The sequence below is a fragment of the Mesoplodon mirus genome (genome assembly GCF_964341445.2).
Source record: "Mesoplodon mirus genome assembly, chromosome: 5".
Taxonomy (NCBI): domain Eukaryota; kingdom Metazoa; phylum Chordata; class Mammalia; order Artiodactyla; family Ziphiidae; genus Mesoplodon; species Mesoplodon mirus.
In genome coordinates, this window is record NC_138980.1 from 13,442,148 (window position 1) to 13,459,010 (window position 16,863).

Here is a 16,863-nt window from a genome sequence, read left to right on the forward strand (position 1 = left end):
CAATTGAAGGGTTTCCATTTAGCAATTCCACATCCAACAATATAATAAATGGTGTGCTAAAAGGCAAACATCAAGAGAATGTTTAATAGAATTTTATAACTGCCTTCTGAGCAATGAAAATGCTTAATAAAAGCTTATGTACATGGGGCTTCCCTGGTGGCGCAGTGGTTGAGAGTCCACCTGCCAATGCAGGGGACACGGGTTCGTGCCCCGGTCCAGGAAGACCCCACAAGCCGCGGAGTGGCTGAGCCCCGTGAGCCATGGCCGCTGAGCCTGCGCGTCCGGAGCCTGTGCTCCGCAACGGGAGAGGCCACAACAATGAGAGGCCCGCGTACAGCAAAAAAAAAAGCTTATGTACATGGGTTGATATCAGTCTTTGACAGTACTTTAAGATTTTCAGCCAACTGCAAGAGTTAGTCAGCTATAAAATGTAAAGAGCGCACAGTTCACACAAGACCATCCTCACTTCTGACACTAACTGCAAGTTTTGAGGAGTTCCCAAAACTACCTTTAGTGTCAGTAATTCCCTAGAAGGATTTGCAGAACTCGTTGAAATTGTTACTCTCATTTACCATCTGTGACTGGTAAAGGATGAAGATTTAATGCAGCCAAGGGGAGACGTACATGGCTGAGTCCAGGGAAGGACCACACATTTTTGTTGTCCTCTCCACATGGGGTCAGGATGCTTTATTTTCACTGCATCAGTGTGTGACCGTATGTGTAGAATATTGCCAACTAGCAAAGCTCACCCAAACCTTGGTGTCCAGAGATTCTGTTGGGGCTCTATCATGTAGGCAAGACTTTCCCCCCATGATTGCCCCCATGGTTGATCTCAACCATCAGGGCAACTGATACCATGTGGCCCAAAGCCTCACGTACATCACATTATTGGTCTTTCTGACATGGTCAGCCCCCACCCTAAATCGTAATTTTTTTTTTTTTTTTTTTTGCGGTACGCGGGCCTCTCACTGTTGTGGCCTCTCCCGTTGCAGAGCACAGGCTCCGGACGTGCAGGCTCAGCGGCCATGGCTCACAGGCCTAGCCGCTCCGCGGCCTGTGGGATCTTCCCGGACCAGGGCACGAACCCGTGTCCCCTGCATCAGCAGGCGGACTCTCAACCACTGCGCCACCAGGAAAACCCCTAAATCGTATTTTTATTTTTTTATTTTTTATTTTTTTTTTGTTTTGTTTTTGGCGATATGTGGGCCTCTCACTGTTGTGGCCTCTCCCATTGCGGAGCACAGGCTCCGGACGCACAGGCTAAGCAGCCATGGCTCACGGGCCCAGCCGCTCCGCGGCATGCGGGATCCTCCCGGACCGGGGCACGAACCCGTGTCCCCTGCATCGGCAGGCAGACCTCCAACCACTGCGCCACCAGGGAAGCCCCCTAAATCGTATTTTTAGATTGCCCAGTGTGACCCAAGTTTCCCAGGCAAACCATGACATTCCAAGAGATCACTTTCCAAAGCTGAGGACAAATACCTGGCCATTTTGGGGGCAAGGTTAATTCTTTACTACACACCACCTGTGGGGAAAGCCATTTTCAAAGATGAAATGCAAAATGTCATTACATATCACCATTAACAGATGAATAGTTGCCATCAATTTTGATCAGAGAGAACACTAACTTTGGACTCTAATGGGGTGAAATGTGATCTAATGGACAAATTTATTTTTCTCATTAGTAGACCTGTATCACAAAAGAATATACTCAATTATTAATGTCAGATTTTGAATTTTATCAATAAAAATTGTGGAAGCTTGTTTTCTGTCTGTTACATAAGTAACTACATAATATCCTTGATTTTGCCTGTTGGCCTGCAAAGACTGCAACATTTACTATCTAATCTTTTACAGAAAATTTGCCAACCTCTGGTGTTTAGTCCAGTTTGTAATACTGCTCTGATGGTTAGTTTTGTGAGTCAGCTTGGTGAGACTATAGACCCTAATTATTCAACCAAACAACAATCTAGGTGTTGTTGTGGAAGTAGTTTGTGGATATAATTAGCATCTACAACCAGTTGATGTTAAGTGAAGGAGATTATCTTCAACAGTCTGAGGAGGCGGGATCCAATCAGTTAGAGGTCCTTGACTGTACTTTCCTTGAAAAAAGAAGAAATTCTACCTGGGGACAGCAGCTTCAGCTCCTGCCTGAGAGTTTCCAGCCTGCACTCCCTAGAGGCCCGTCGTAGGCATTTCAGACTTACCTAGCCAGCTCCACTTACATAAGCCAATTCCTTCCAATCAATCAATCAGTCAGTCAGTGGACACACATCTATGTCCGACTGGTTCTGTTTCCCTGGTGGAATCCTGACAGATTCAACTGCTCTCTATAAAAAATACTACCCAATTTGTGCTGCTAGACAACCAAAAAGGAAATAACTTTAGATAAAGTGAAATTAATAGCTTGCCATAGCTGCCTGTCAGCTGTGGTATTGCCTAATCTATCTTATTGACTCTCTAGTGCAAATCAGAAAAGGGCTGTGAGAGTTATGAACAAAGAAAATTCAGGAAGACTTTAATTCAGTCTTATCACTGTGGTTCAAAGAGATATTTTTGCTTCTCAATAGAGTCTATTCCCAGAGCATTTTCTGAGAAATGTCTCCATTAGCCTTTACTCTAGGACTCATTTCCCAGGGTCCACTGTTGCTGGCTATTAGAGCACCCTTGACTTCCCGGCATTGTTGATAAATTCTGTGCTTGTATATTTTCAGAGGAGAGTTTCCTGAGCTTTTATCAGATTTTCAAATGGGTCGTGGCATCAAAAGGATACAACTCCAAATGACCTCCCCTCCAGGTGGATGTTTAACTCATATAACTACTGCATGTAATATCTCCTCTAGTCGTCGCAGTAACTCCTGGATGTCACCAGCTGCAGGTTTTGTCTTCTCTACTTCTAGCAGTAATCATTATGAGGTAGGTACCAGTATCCCATTTTACAGATGAAAAACACTGAAGCTTAGAAAAGTGAAGTAATTTGTCCTAGTTGCATAGCTGTAAAGCATCAGAGACTGGATTTGAACCCACATCTGACACTAAAGCTCCTGCTAGGTGGGAGGGAGCTCGGTTTAATCACTAGGCTCAGTTACCAGGGAACTTCCTGCACTTGTGGCGATGGCCTGGGTGACGCCAGGTATCTGCTTGGCCTCTGCCAGCTTGCCTGGGCAGGAGACAAGTTGGAGGTGGCCCCTAAGCTTTGTGGGGGCTTTCTAACCCCTAGCCTTCTACTGTGCCCCTGCCCAAAGGGAGGGAGGAAGAGGAGGAGGAGCGGGTCACCCTGGGGAGGGGAGGGCGGGCCCTGAGAGGGAGTTTGAAAAGAGGAAGGAAGTGGGGCCCGGCAGAACGCCTAGCCACCCCCTGGCTGCTTCCCCACAGGACGACGCGAGGTGCCTGCAGCCGCCTCCCCCACCCCCACCCAGGCCAAGCCATGGCCCCCTGGCGCAAAACTGACAAGGAGCGACACGGAGTGGGTAGGTGTGGGCATGGGGTCCTCAACAGGGAGAAGGGCAGGTGGCCGGAGAACCGCAGAGGAAGAGGCTGGGGAGCCAGCGGCGCGGACGTGGGCTCAGAGCACTGACTCAAGCTTTGAGGGTGCAGCGGCTCCCTCAGCCTGCTGTGGCACCAGTTGGGTAGGAGAAGGGAGGTAGGGGGAGACGAAGGTGGGTGCCCTGCCCAGCAGGCTACGCCCAGCCCGCTTCCTCTCCTGCTGCCGCCGCAGGGCTACCCTCTTTCTCCAAACGCTTTATGCATTTCCTAGACGAGCTCCAGCAGACCTCTTAGCAGCCTGGCTCTGCATCAGGCTCCTGGCATTGCAAGGACTCCTTCATCCCATCTGGAGACTTGACCTCTTGGAGGGAGCATCATTCTCTCCCTTGGCTGAGCCTGGCCTGGCCCAACATGCCTCCCTCCCCCGCTGCCCAAAGCGACACCCATCTGCTTGCTTCCCCTGCCTGTTCTTCCTGGGTCAGATGACCCTTGTTTGTCAGAGCGTCCAGAGGGCTGTGCAATCTGGGGGCGTAGGGCTGGAGGGCAAGACCCTTCACTCAGCCCCAGAGAGCCTCTGGGGAAAAAGGCAGTTCTTTCCTGGGTTATACGGGCATATCCAAGAAGCCAGCCTCATCAGCTTCAGCCATCTAAGCTCCCAGAGGCCTCTGCCTGCAGCTCAGGGCCGGAAGTGGTGGCTGGGGGAAGGGAGGCGTCAGGTACTAGGGCCCTCTACTAAGTGGTACCCATGGTGCAATCCCCATAGAGTCACTGTGGTTTTCAAATAAGTGTGAATTTAAAAACCACTCTGTGGCTTGCTACGCAGGCAGATACCAGATACCACCCTCCGAGATAAGGACTGAACAGGTCAGATGTTGGAAGACCCAAGGGCCAAGAGTAGGGAATGATGTAGGGAATCCCGAGGCCACTGCTGGAGAAACACAGTCCTGGAGGGCTCAACACTTATTCATTCACTTACTAGGCTCCAAGCACTGTGGAGTGTTTAAAGATGAATGGTCCCTATCCAAAGAGCAAATAATATTCCATACCCTGAAGGAGGCTCAGTTTCTCAGTTTCTCCACCTATATTGAACTAGACTCAGTAACTTTTGAACTTTAAAGCTTCTCTAACTCTGGCCCTTCCAGGCTGAAACACCGCTCAGGCGAAGATGGGGACTGATAAATGGAGCAGACCATTATAGGTGGAGGGACTGATGTGGTCTAGGAGATGAAAGCTGGACATGAAGGGACTATCCAGGGAAAAAAGAGCATATCCAGCAAAGAAGAGTGGTAGCTCTTTTCGCCTTGAGGGGAGGGTGCATTGAAGGGAACGATGCTCCAAGTAAGTTGGAGCCACATTTTGGAACGCTCTGAATGCCAGGCTAAGAAGTTGAGACTTTTTCCATCTAGGCAATTGGGAGCCATAGAGGGCTTCTGAGCAGGGGAGGGACATGAAATTTGTACTGAAGCCAGTGTGGAGGCAGGCTGGGTGGATAGAAGAGCAAAGGCGCCTGGGTGGCAGACAAGGATGGTATTGGTGGTCCAGGATAACGAGGGCAGTTCATGGGGGCAGTTGAGTGTGGCGGAAGAGTCCCACCCTCTGGTCGAAGGGCTGTAGTGTGTTCCTGCTGTGTAGGCCCTGTGCTGTGGTGTGAAGCTCATGGGCTCTGGTGCCTGCTCTTGGATTCCATCTTCCAATGTTTTCCAGCCTTGTGAGCTAGACAAGTTACCTACTCTCTCCAGGCCTCAGTTTCCTTGTCTGTGTATTGGGAGTAATAACAGCACCTGCTTCCCAGGGTTGTGCGGAGACTGAATGATAATAATCCATATAAAGTGCCTGGAATGCCAATCATACAAATCCTCACTAAATGTTATTAATTATTATTTTTAGCCTTTATTCTCTGCTTAGGAGCCCAGTTCAGGACATGACATCACAGGATGGGAGGGGGCTACTGAATGAAGTAAGGTTTTCACCCTCCTTTGCTGAGGAAATCCCACCTATGTGCTCAGAGACGAGGAACTCTGTTAGGCTCTAGGCCCAGGGGATTCTTCTGATGGTATAACTGAGAGTTTTCACGCCTACCTGTGAAAATTCTGTTTGGGGCTGGGAGTCAGAAGGTGTATGACCCTTTAGGGGGCCATAGAGCACTTGGTAGGTGTCTGCTTATCAAAGGATCTCTTTTTCTCTGCAGATGAATGTCAGAGGTGAGGAAGGTAATCTCCAACCCTCCTCTGTAGACTCCAGGTAGATGGAAGGGAAGGGCAAGGCTTAGGTTATGATGAGACAGGGGACTGGGGTCACCCAGCAGAAAGAACCGTGGCCTGAGAGTAAGGAGTCTGGGTTCTAGTTCTGACACTATCATTTTTGCAGGCAGGTCTGTGCTCTGGTTTCCTCACTGTCAGTCTAGGTATTAATACTTTTGTCTTTCAAGACGTTCTTTTAGAAGAGTATCTGAGATAATGAGTATGGGGGCTTGGAGGAAAAGGAAGAGCTAGAGCCATGTAAGGATTAGGGGGGTCCTTGGAACACCTCCAGAGTCCCAGCCAGCCTAACACAGGAGAACCTGAGCTTTGCTTTCCCATTTGGTTTCCTCTTCCTCTGGCCTAGCTGACGAGCGCTGCTGGCGTCTGTGTTTCTGGGGGGCTGGCTTTTCTGGGGACAGCTTCATCACCAGAACCGCTTGGTTTCTTTCTCATCTTACTGTCTGGTGAGCAGCCAGGGTGAGCCTCATGTAGATCCCTGGCCAGGTTCTTTTTTCACTTCCTTGATGGAGCTTTAAAATGTGATCCATTAGAGTTCCAGAGAGGACCCTTGGGTAGAGGTGGGTAAGAGTTTCCACAGACAACACAGTGTAGCTATGAAGACAAGACACAGCCTCTGCCCTTGAGGAGATATGGGTAAGGTTAGAAGCTTGGGCTGTGAGTTCAAATCTGGTCCTGTTTCCTCATCTTTCCTCATTACTCCTACTTTATGTAGGAGTAATCATGATAATATGGATCTCATGAGATCATTGTGAGGATTGAACGGGGTAATGCATGAAAAGCATTAGTAATGAGGCTCGTCAATGAAAGTTAGTGACTGAGGTCAAGGGGCGTACCTAATAGGTACGGAGCCGAGAGAGACAGGTAACGTGCCCTAATGCCAGGCTCAGGACAGTCATGCCTTATAAGAATAAGTGTAGTAATTTATGGTTTACAAGACCCATTCTCATGCAGTATCTTTGGCTGGCTTCAGAACAGCCGTGTGAGGCAACATATTATTATTCTCATTTTACAGGCTAAGAGTTCCATAGTTCACATAACTTGGAAGTACTTGGGCTGGGCCTTAAATTCAGTTGTCTTCAGACACCAGACCCTTTGCACAACACTAGAAGGGAATCTGGGAGGAGGAACATCATAGACAAAGGCAGGAGGTTGGAATGGGTGTGGCTTTTGGGTCAATAGTCTGCTTTGGTTTTAGTGGATATTTGGAGAAATAAAAAATAGTTGGAGAGGTAGATTATGGTCAGGTTGTGAAGGGCTTTGAGTACCAAGCTTATAAGTTTGGACTTCATTTTGTGAGCAGTGGAGTTTTTGAGCGGGTGTGTCACCTGTAAGAAGATAATTTAATCACTTGGGAGGGGGGCAGGGGTTAGACATAGGGGGGCAGGGGAACAGCAGTGGGTGACAGTTTATCTATCTACTGACTGCCTCATTAGTTAATCCCGCAGGAGTCCCCTTATAATTAACATTTCCCTTTGGCTTTTACTATCTTAATCTTCTCTGCTTGAGACTCTTGTCATTGGTCAGAGCTTTATCCTTGGAGGAGACAATGGAAGACAGAGAAGGAGGAGGTAGAAAGAGCAAGTAACAGTATCAGTTAGGGATAAGTATGACTACAGGTGACAGAAAACGTCCAAAGTAGTGGCTTAACCAAGCTAGAAGCTTATTTGCCTCTCATGTAGAAAGCCCAGAAATGGTCCCTGAAGAGGCGGTAGCGTGGCTCTTTCTGTCTCCTGCACGGCTTCCTTGGCACGAGGCTTCTGCCTTTTGAACCAAACTGGCTGCTTAAGCCTCTGTTGTCAGGTCCACTTTCCAGCCAGCAAGAAGGATGAAGGGAACAAGAAGGGCATGACACTGCTCATTAAGGACACTTACTTGAAGGCCCACTGGACACTTCCTCTTGTATCCTCTTGGCTGAAAACCTAATCACATGACTGAACCTAGCTGCAGTGGAACCTGGAAATGTAGTCTGCAATGTAAGCAGCCATGCACCCAGCTAAAACTCCAGTGTGCATTCCTGAGGAAGGAGGGGAATAGGATATTAGGCATGATATTTTAGTTTTCTCAGGTAGCCATAACAAAATACCAGAGACCGGGTGGCTTAAGTAACAGAAGTTATTTTCTCACAGTTCTGGAGGCTGGAGTTCCGAGTCCAAGGTGCTAGTAAGTTGATTTCTCCTGAGGCCTCCTAGGCCTGCAGACAACTAACTGCCTTCTCCTTGCTTTGTCCTCATATGGTCTTCTCTCTGTGCATGCTCACCTGTGTCTTCTCCTCTTCTTAGAAGGACACAAGTCCTGTTGGATTAGGGCCCCACCCTAACGGCTTCGTTTTAATTTAATCACATCCTTACAGACCTGATCCAAATATGGAGCTTCAACGTGTGAATTTGGAGCAGTAGGGAGGACAACAGCTGGGTTCCTAACAGTTGACCTGTGGTCTGTGGTATGATATTTAGGGATTGTAAACGAAGCCTTCAAGGCAGGGGTTCTCAGAGGGTGAGTGCAGAAGAAAGGTTTGTTTACCCTGAAGCTGGGCCTGCTGGGTAGATTTGTGTAAGGGCTTCAGTTACGCTCAGAAACCTCTTCTCCACGCAGATCATCTCGAGTTATGGTTGTGTATCTATGTGTGGTGCTGGGGAGTTATCGCTTGGTTCCTTCGGAGGGCTGTGAGGGACAATCTAATCTGTCCCGTGTCTCTCCCCTAGCTTCGAGTGGCTTGCTGGCTGGCAATCTTTGGTGTCCCATGGCTTAGTAGAAGTATCACCCCAGTCTCTGCCTCTGTCTTCATGTGGCGTTCTTCCTGTGTGTGTGTCTCTTTCCAAATTTTCTGTTTTAATAAGAACAGCAGTCATGTTGGGTGAGGGCCCACCCTAATGACCTCATTTGAACTTTATTACCTCTGAAAAGACTATCTCCAAATAAGGCTGCATTCTGAGGTGCTAGGAGTTAGGAATATAACGTATCTTTTGTTTTGTGGGGTGGGGCACAATTCAAATCATAACAGGCTCTGCAAAAGCTGAGAAGGGGTCTGTTTCACATCTTGATTGGGGAATACGGATGAGTTCGAGACCTCTCCCTGGTCCAGGGATGCAGGTGATGCTCTTTCCTGGACAGATCTGGTCCATACTGAGATGGACAGATTTGGAGTGCACAATGGGTGATTGAGTCCCTTGCAGCACAGACTCTTATTACAAGGAACAAAATCCACTTAAAGTAGTTCAGTTAAAAGGTATGTGGTGTGTAGCTGTATGTGAGGAGGGAAGTGGTGTGTTTTAAGCATCAAGGAAAATCAAACAGAAATCCAGGAAACATGAGCAGCAGTCCTCTGGAAAGCCCTGGTCTGAGGAGACTGGAAAACTCTGCCTGTCTTCTCATGGCTTCCCAGCTGCTGTAAACTTACGAGCTTTGTTCTCCTTTCTCTTCTCCTCTTCATAACTTTTCATATTCTGAGAACACCACAGTGGTGGCCCCAACATGCCACCTACCTCAACCTGGCATGACTTTGCAGTGCCAGCACCCTCTGAATCCTCTCTCTGTGTTTATTTGTTCAAAGTCCTGAGAAGATCTGAGTGGACTGACTCACCTTTTCAATAAAGGCCCCCCAGGTCAGAGGTCATCACCAGGCTAAGAATGGGCCCCACTCTGAGCCAGGGTGCTGCCTTTTCCAATACGCTATGGTTATGGGGTGGAGTCATGAGGATCGCAGGAGTTGTGGATGGGGACAGATTCTTGGGGTAGGAGGCATGAGTCAAACATGCATCCCAAACACACCCAGGGCAGAACTCTACTACAGAGGTACCACTTACACTGCTCTTGTTGCCAGAGTTAATAGCTAAGGAGGAGAGATAGAGACCATCATTTACTCACCAACTTGTTCACTCATTCACTCATTCATTCTTCATTTATTTCTTAAATATTTATTGGGCATTTCCCATGTGCTAGGCCCTGCGCTAGATGGTGAGATTACTAGAATTTGGCCAGTATGGTTCCTACCCTTTTGGAGCTTATAGTCTAGTGGGGAAGACAAAAAGAAATGTGAAAAAATCAATAGGCATATCACTACAAATCGTGATATGTGCTCCTGTAATAAAAGAGTTTGTCTCATGAATGAGAGTATTGGAGGGAAGGAATCTTAAATAGGATGGTCTCAGAAGGCCTCTGAGGAGCAATGGGGAAAAGAATTGCAGAGGAAATGCTTAGAGGGATCTTAGTACGTGTATCTTGGCTATGGAGGCCAATTGTATCTTCGGGCTGGTCCCCGGAAGTTAGTCTGGTGCAACAAAAACACATGGATTGGAAATCTCATTCCTTCCTACCACCAATTCTTAGGTGCCTGGGCTGCCTACTTTCGGATGCTTCAGCAACTTGGGATTGTTTAGGAGTGCCTGCTGGGCTGACTGTTGGAGTTCATTTAAGTAGATTGTCCTAATCCCTAGGTTTATGGGAACCACATTAGTTAGTGGCCATCTTGCCCCCAACCATAACGTTTGAGTTTGAATGAGCCTTGACAGACTGTGTTTGCTAAGCTCCGCTTCCTCCTGAGTTCAGCATCCTTATACTGCTGCTATATTTTGAGACAGACAGTGTAGTCACCATACTATTCTGCTAATTTCTGGACCTTTGGACTTCTTTTTTTTTTTTTAAGCTTACAGGCCTTTAATATTCAGTTCCACATGGGTGCCACAGTCTGAGTTTTGCACCGTATGTTCTGCAAATGGTGAATGCTAGTGCTTATTGCCACCCAACTCCAGAGGAATCTGTGTGGAGGCACCACAAATGTTTAATAGGCACTCTCTCCTTTCATTCCACTTTCTTTAATTAGTGTGAGTTGAACAACAGGCAGGCTGAGTTTGTCAACATCTTAAGTCTTACTTGGTTTTTAGTTCTCCTTGGAAAAAGCCATCCATCCCTTGTCCTTCTGACCCCACTAGGACACTGTCAGCTTCTGTGCTGATTTAAAGCTGTGCAGGAGGGGAATGTGACTGACAATGTGGACACTTTTCCAGACCCCTCTCCAGACATTGCCCCAGGGCACTCAGTGCTCCCCTGACAACACATGATCCCTTGGGTCAAATCCCAAACCAGGATGGTGAACGGGACCTAGGTGGACCATGTGACTTGCATAGATGCCTCAGCATCCAAAACAGGGTCTGAACAGAGCCAATGCTGAGTAGGCATTTGTTGGGGTGGATTAAGTGCTAGCAATGTCAGGTCCCAAGAGCCCACGACTGCTGCAGCAAAGGGGCACACCTTGTCCCAGCTGGACCCTGAGGATTTGCCCGGGAAGGGGGATTTTGCTGCTTGCCTCACTGGCGGTGGCGACAAGGTAGTCGTCTCAGGAAAAAGTGTTCCAGGAAGAATAAACAGCCAGTGCGAATGTCCTGAGGAGGAAGCCTCTCTGATGTGTGGGAGGCCGCTGTGAATGGGGTAGAGTAACCCAGGGGCAGAACTGGAGGACATGAGTTCTCTGAAGAGAGGTTGTATTGAGTAGTGCCTGGTACATGTTATAAGGACTCTGGCTTTTACTCTGAATGGAAGCGGGTGGGGCACGGTAGGGTTTGAGAAGAGTTGCAGAATGTTCTGTCTTATTTTTTTTAAATTTGGTTTTTCACTGAAGTATAGTTGATTTACAATGTTGTGTTAATTTCTACTGTACAGCAAAGTGACTCAATTATACACACACACACACACACATATCTATTCTTTTCCATTATGGTTTATCCCTGGATATTGAATAAAGTTCCCTGTGCTCTACAGTAGGACCTTGTTGTTTATCCGTCCTATATATAAGAGTTTGGATCTGCTAATCCCAAACTCCCAGTCCATCCCTCCCCTGCCCCCTCCCCCTTGGCAACCACTGTTCTGTCTTATTTTAAAAGAATTATTCTAGAAGTTTTATGGTTAGTAGATAGAGGGGAATTAAATGTGGAAGCAGACAGGCCAGTACGGCAGTCACTACAATAACCAGGCGAGAGATGGTGGGGGACCCCCCAAGGATGCAGCAGTGGACGAGGTGAGGTGTGCTTAGCTGTGTGTGCTGCAGGTGGGCAAACGGGATTTTCCTCATGGATTGGACGTGGGTATGAAAGAAAGAAAGTAGTTAAGGGTGCCACCATGGTTTGGTCTGTGCAGCTGGGAGAATGGAACTACCTACAGGACTTCCTTAGTTAGTCCCCTGATCTAGGTTGTCATCAATATTGTCATAAATAACAACATTGCCTCAACTGTTTTCAGTCCAGTCCATTTATAAAGCACTCGTGGTACCATGTTTAACCCTCACGGCCACCCTGAGAGATGGGTACTTTTATCTTCATTTCAGAGATGAGGAAACTGAAGAGCAGAGAGCTTTAAGCTCTTGCTGAAATGCAGCCTCTTTCCAGTAGTTTTCTTACACCTCATCCCTGGAAGAAGTGTCTTCTGCTTTATCAAAATCTTCATTTTTCACCTTGTCTTTTAGTTATGTGACTGCAGGTTGTCTCCCCCACTGGATGGCTTATTGTCTGACGGCAGAGCTCTGTTGGGGGTCGAGTTTGATTCCATCTGGCTCTGTGGTACTGGCAGGAACATGGTAGGTTTCTGCTAGTACCACAGAAGGTACTAGCAGAAAAGGTCATCGTTATTGTAACGCGGGACCCTTGGGAATCCAAACACGCTTCCTACAAAAACGTGCACATGTGCAGCTTTGCATTACACCAGATGTTCCCTTGGGGGCGAAATTGTTCCCAGTTGAGAATCACTGTTTTAGAGAACTCATGGGAATCTCAACTTCCTTCTTGTTGGCTGGGAATGTCACCTTGGCTCACCTATGGCAACCTGTAAGGTTTCTGGGAGGATCCAGTAGGGGTCCTAAAGCACCTGGCAGGGGGCAGGTGTTAAATACACATCCACTAGTGAGAGGCAGTGTGCTGTAATGGTTGAGGGTGTATGTTCTGGAGCCAGCCTGCCTGGGGCGAAATCCTGGCTCACCACCTTCCTAGCTGTGTCACCCTGGGCTGTTCACTTCATCTCACACTACCTCAGTTTGCTCATCTGTAAAATAGAACTGACCATAATTGTACCCACCACAAGATTAAATAGGTGCTGGGATTAAATAGGTGACTGTAGGTAAAGTCATTGGAGAAGTGTCTGATACATAGAAAGTGTTCCTTAGAGGTTGTAATTCTTGTCCTCTCCTGGTCAGGGGAGGAACACCTCCTCCTCCTTGGTTCCCTCTGTCTGTGATTCTCCTGCCTCATCCACTGCTGACTTGCACCAGGTTTGAGCTCTGACCTCGCCGCCAGAAGCTTCTGCTGGGTCATCGCATTCACCCTCCCTGATGCAATGTCAGGATGTTTCCCTGGTACTGCGGCTGTCAACACCTTGTCCAGAGACACCAGGCAAACTGCTTGTATATTTCAACGACTATGTTTCACTTGAATCCAAAGTGGACCTGCCGGCTAGTTCTGTTTCTACCTGGAGTGGAGACCATCGAAAGCCCAGTTCAGGGACTAGAGGAGTGAGCTTCAGGCAATTACATTCTTCTTCTCCAGTACTGTTTGTGTTCCTCTCATGTAGCTACTTGTACAAACTCTATGAACACTTGGTGTTTGCTGAAGCTTTTGTTTTGAAACACATCAGCAAATGGCAGGGCCCCTGATGAGGTACGAATCCATCCTGAAGGGTCACAGGGCACGTGATGGCTGCAATCAAAATTGGCAGCCCAGCTGGCTCAGCATCTCAGCAAGTAATCTCAAGAAATGCAAGAAAAAACTTAGAAGGAGAGACATACCTGCCCTTCATGTTCGTGTTCCTTCAGTTTAACAAGTATTTATTAAAGTTCAGTAAATATTGATTGAACTTCAACTGTGAGCCAGATGCTGTTCTCAGCACTGGGAATTCAGTGGCCGACAGGCAGACTCAGTCTCCACCCTCGCTGAGGCTGAAGGAGACGGGAAATGAACAAGTCTAGTACATACACACGCATACACACACACACACACACACGTATACACATATACATATATACTCTCACACACACAATAAATCGTGACATCAGCAATGGGTTAGTCAGGGATATAAGGACTTTAGACTCCCATATGGGTTTGATTCCACTTTCTACCACTTTCTAGCTGTGTGGCCACGGGCAAGTTCCTTAATCTCTCTTTAAGTTTCTCATATGTTATGTGGAGGGGAATACCTTGGAGTGTTACTGTGAAGATTAAATGAGCTGGTACAAGTAAAATGTGAGGAATTTTGTCTGTCTTATTTATCACTATTACCCAATACTCAGAACAGTATCTGGCACACTGTAGGTGCTCAAATGAATATCTGTTGAAAAATAACATGTGCTTGGTACATAGTATGTGTGTTTACCATTTGTGGGGCATCAAGCAGTATATGAAGTGGTTAGAATCCAGACTTCTGGATAACTCTCTTATTAGAGATATTAGAATAAGTTGTTTATTCTCTCTCTGCCTCAGTTTCCTCATGTGTAAATCCAAGTGAAATACTGTACTTATCTCCTAACATAGCCCAAAGCACAGAGACCCCAACCCTATTTGTTTCTGTGAGCTGCATGCTGTAGCAATGGTATGTTTACTTTTTCCTTATTTCTCTTGATTTGGGCTCCTGATGAGCAGGGCATTTCAATACATTTAAGTAAAGTTGGTGGCTAATCAGTAGATTTGATTTCCAGGGTTGTTGGAAGTCCCACCTGTCTCAAAAGCTCCCACTGGCTTGACACTCTAGGATTTCCAACATTAGAGTCCTCATTGGGTTCAGTGACCTCAGATGGCCCTGGTACTTGAAGCACCCCCTTGATCTTTGGTCATAAGTATTTTGGTCTGGTTAGGCTTATCAGTGACCAGCTGCTGCCTTGGCTCCTGAGTATAGTATTTTGATACAAGGAGAGGTCAGATCCTTCACTGGGATGTGCCAGTGTTCTCCAAGGCACGGAGACCTCGTATGAAAGGGGAAGCTGGAACGGGTATCTGTGGGAATCCTTTCACCACTTGTTTATCTTCCATGATGGGCATGGCCAGGGTGGGGCAGGCTATGATTTCAGTGATTTTTACTTATTACTTATTCCTGTACCTTCCTCATGTTTTCCGGCCCTTTCCATCACTCACTCAGAGCTCAAGGGTGGTTAGGCCTGCAGGGAATGGGGAAGAAGATGAACTGTTCTGACACTGGTCAGAAACAACTCAGGAGAGATTCATAGATAAGCAATCAAACTTTAGCAAAGAGTGGCATTCTGGTTCAAAGTTTCCTGTTAGTCATTTAGAAAACTTAACAGAATTGGGTACCGGTATGCAAAGCCACTTCCTTTGTCAGTAATGTCTGCTTTTCCCCAAATGGAGCCTTGAGAACAAAGGTCCTCATGCAAAGGCAGAAATACATTTATAAATTAAATGGCAGTGTCAGTTACTTTCATTTTCATATGATGTGAGTCTTTGGAAAAATGAACACAGACCTCCATGTTGAATATGAAGTTTCAAGATCTGTCCAAGATATCTTCTTAAGCCAATGGGTTGGTACCTTCTCACCTGACAGAGCTGGGCAGAGGGTGAGGAAGAGATTCTTAAGGAAAGATGGGAAGGATATAGTCTGGGAACAGAGTCTTGCCCTGCCCTTTCAATACCTGATGGACAAAACTAATTTGCTGGTGCTCCAGAGGCAAACACATATCATGGATGGTTTTCTTCTGTTAGAAACCTCAGTTGCCTCTGTGGCTCTGCCCAGCTCCTTGGCAGGCATGTCCTCAGCCAGACCTCTGGAGCTGGAGGGATCAGGGAGTGGAGAGTCTGTGGAATTAGGGCATCAGCAAGCTGGAGTGGGTCCAAATGCTAGCAGCCTTTGTGGGGACAGGATTTGAAATGAGGCCAAGTGTGGAGGGAATGAAGAAATGGGGAATCTTTATGCAGGAGAAGAGAACTCTGGGTCCCCTGAGGGACCTCTCAAGGTTTGTTTTTGGGCAAAGGTTTAATTTTATTCATTGTTGACTGACAGTGCCATTGAATGCAAACTGCGAGGAAGCAGGTTTAAAGGTGACACAAAGAAGAGCTCTGAAGGAGTTCCTCTGAATGGATTGCTTTAGGAGGTGGAGGTATTATAATGCTAATAAAGAGAAAAGTGACTACTTTTTATTGAGCACTTACTCTGGCCAGACACAGAGTAAAGACTTTTTCTGTGTATTGATCTCAGCCAGGCTTCCAAGGAACTCTTCAAGGTAGGGACCATCATCTCCTCCTTTCTATAGTTGAGGAAAATGAGGCCTGGGGAGGCGAAGTTGCTGCTCAAGCAGGCTGCCGCTGGCCCCTACAGTGCCTCTGTGTGAATTACAAAGATACACCCCTCCCCTGGTGGACACAGTGCCTAGGTAGGGCCCAGGCCTTGGCAAGCAGATCAGAGGTTGGGGGGGCAGCCTCTACTGCTGTCTTTGGCTTGGTGGCCTTGTGCTGGACAAAGCCTGCACAATCATACTCTGCACCCCTGGGCTTGAGACCAGAGCTGGCAAAGGGCAGAACCGGGCTTAGGAGCCACATTTGTCTTACTCCAGAGACACTGGCTCATAACTCCCAAGCTTTATTATCTCTCAGGATTGAGACTTTCCACCCCTATGAATACTCACAAAGACTAGTTGGTCCCTTGGTGAAAAGGCTGATTTGTATAGGTCTTTGGACTAAAAAGCCTACAGGTTTCCTACTTTTCCCGCAGAGAATGCAGCTCAGAGAGTGTGGCAAACAGAAGCCCGAAGCAGGGTCTGGTGAACACCTGAACACCTGCCATCAGATGCTGTGGAGAAGCAGTGGATGCAGGGAATGAACAAGGCACAGGACAGGGTTGAAGTCCTGGCTCTGTGATTTACCACTCTGTGGGTGGGTCTTGGGTAAGCTACTCAAACCATCTGAACCTCAGTTTTCTCCTCTATAGAGTGGGGATAGTACTACCTCATGCAGTAGTTGTGATGACAACATGAAAGGGCAGTTGAGAATACGCTTCTCTGTGATATAGTGGAGGAACATTATAAGTGATGCTTGTTTACATTTGAGAAGGGTTTTGACCTCATTTCTTTCCAAGCCTCTTCACTGATGTGATCACTGCTTTCACTGCATCCATAAGTTCTGATAGGTTGTATTTT

The 16,863-nt window shown here is 47.2% G+C and overlaps 1 protein-coding gene across 1 annotated transcript in view; it reads left to right on the forward strand.

Moving 5' to 3' along the window:
• The first annotated feature begins 3,388 nt into the window (after positions 1 to 3,388).
• The window catches only part of DOCK2 (dedicator of cytokinesis 2), a 417,518-nt gene continuing 404,043 nt past the window's right edge, over positions 3,389 to 16,863 (forward strand). The window contains exon 1 of the mRNA XM_082621317.1: positions 3,389 to 3,470. Within this exon, the coding sequence (XP_082477443.1) occupies positions 3,428 to 3,470 (43 nt within the window). The 5' untranslated portion in view covers positions 3,389 to 3,427. The remainder of the gene's footprint in view (positions 3,471 to 16,863) is intronic.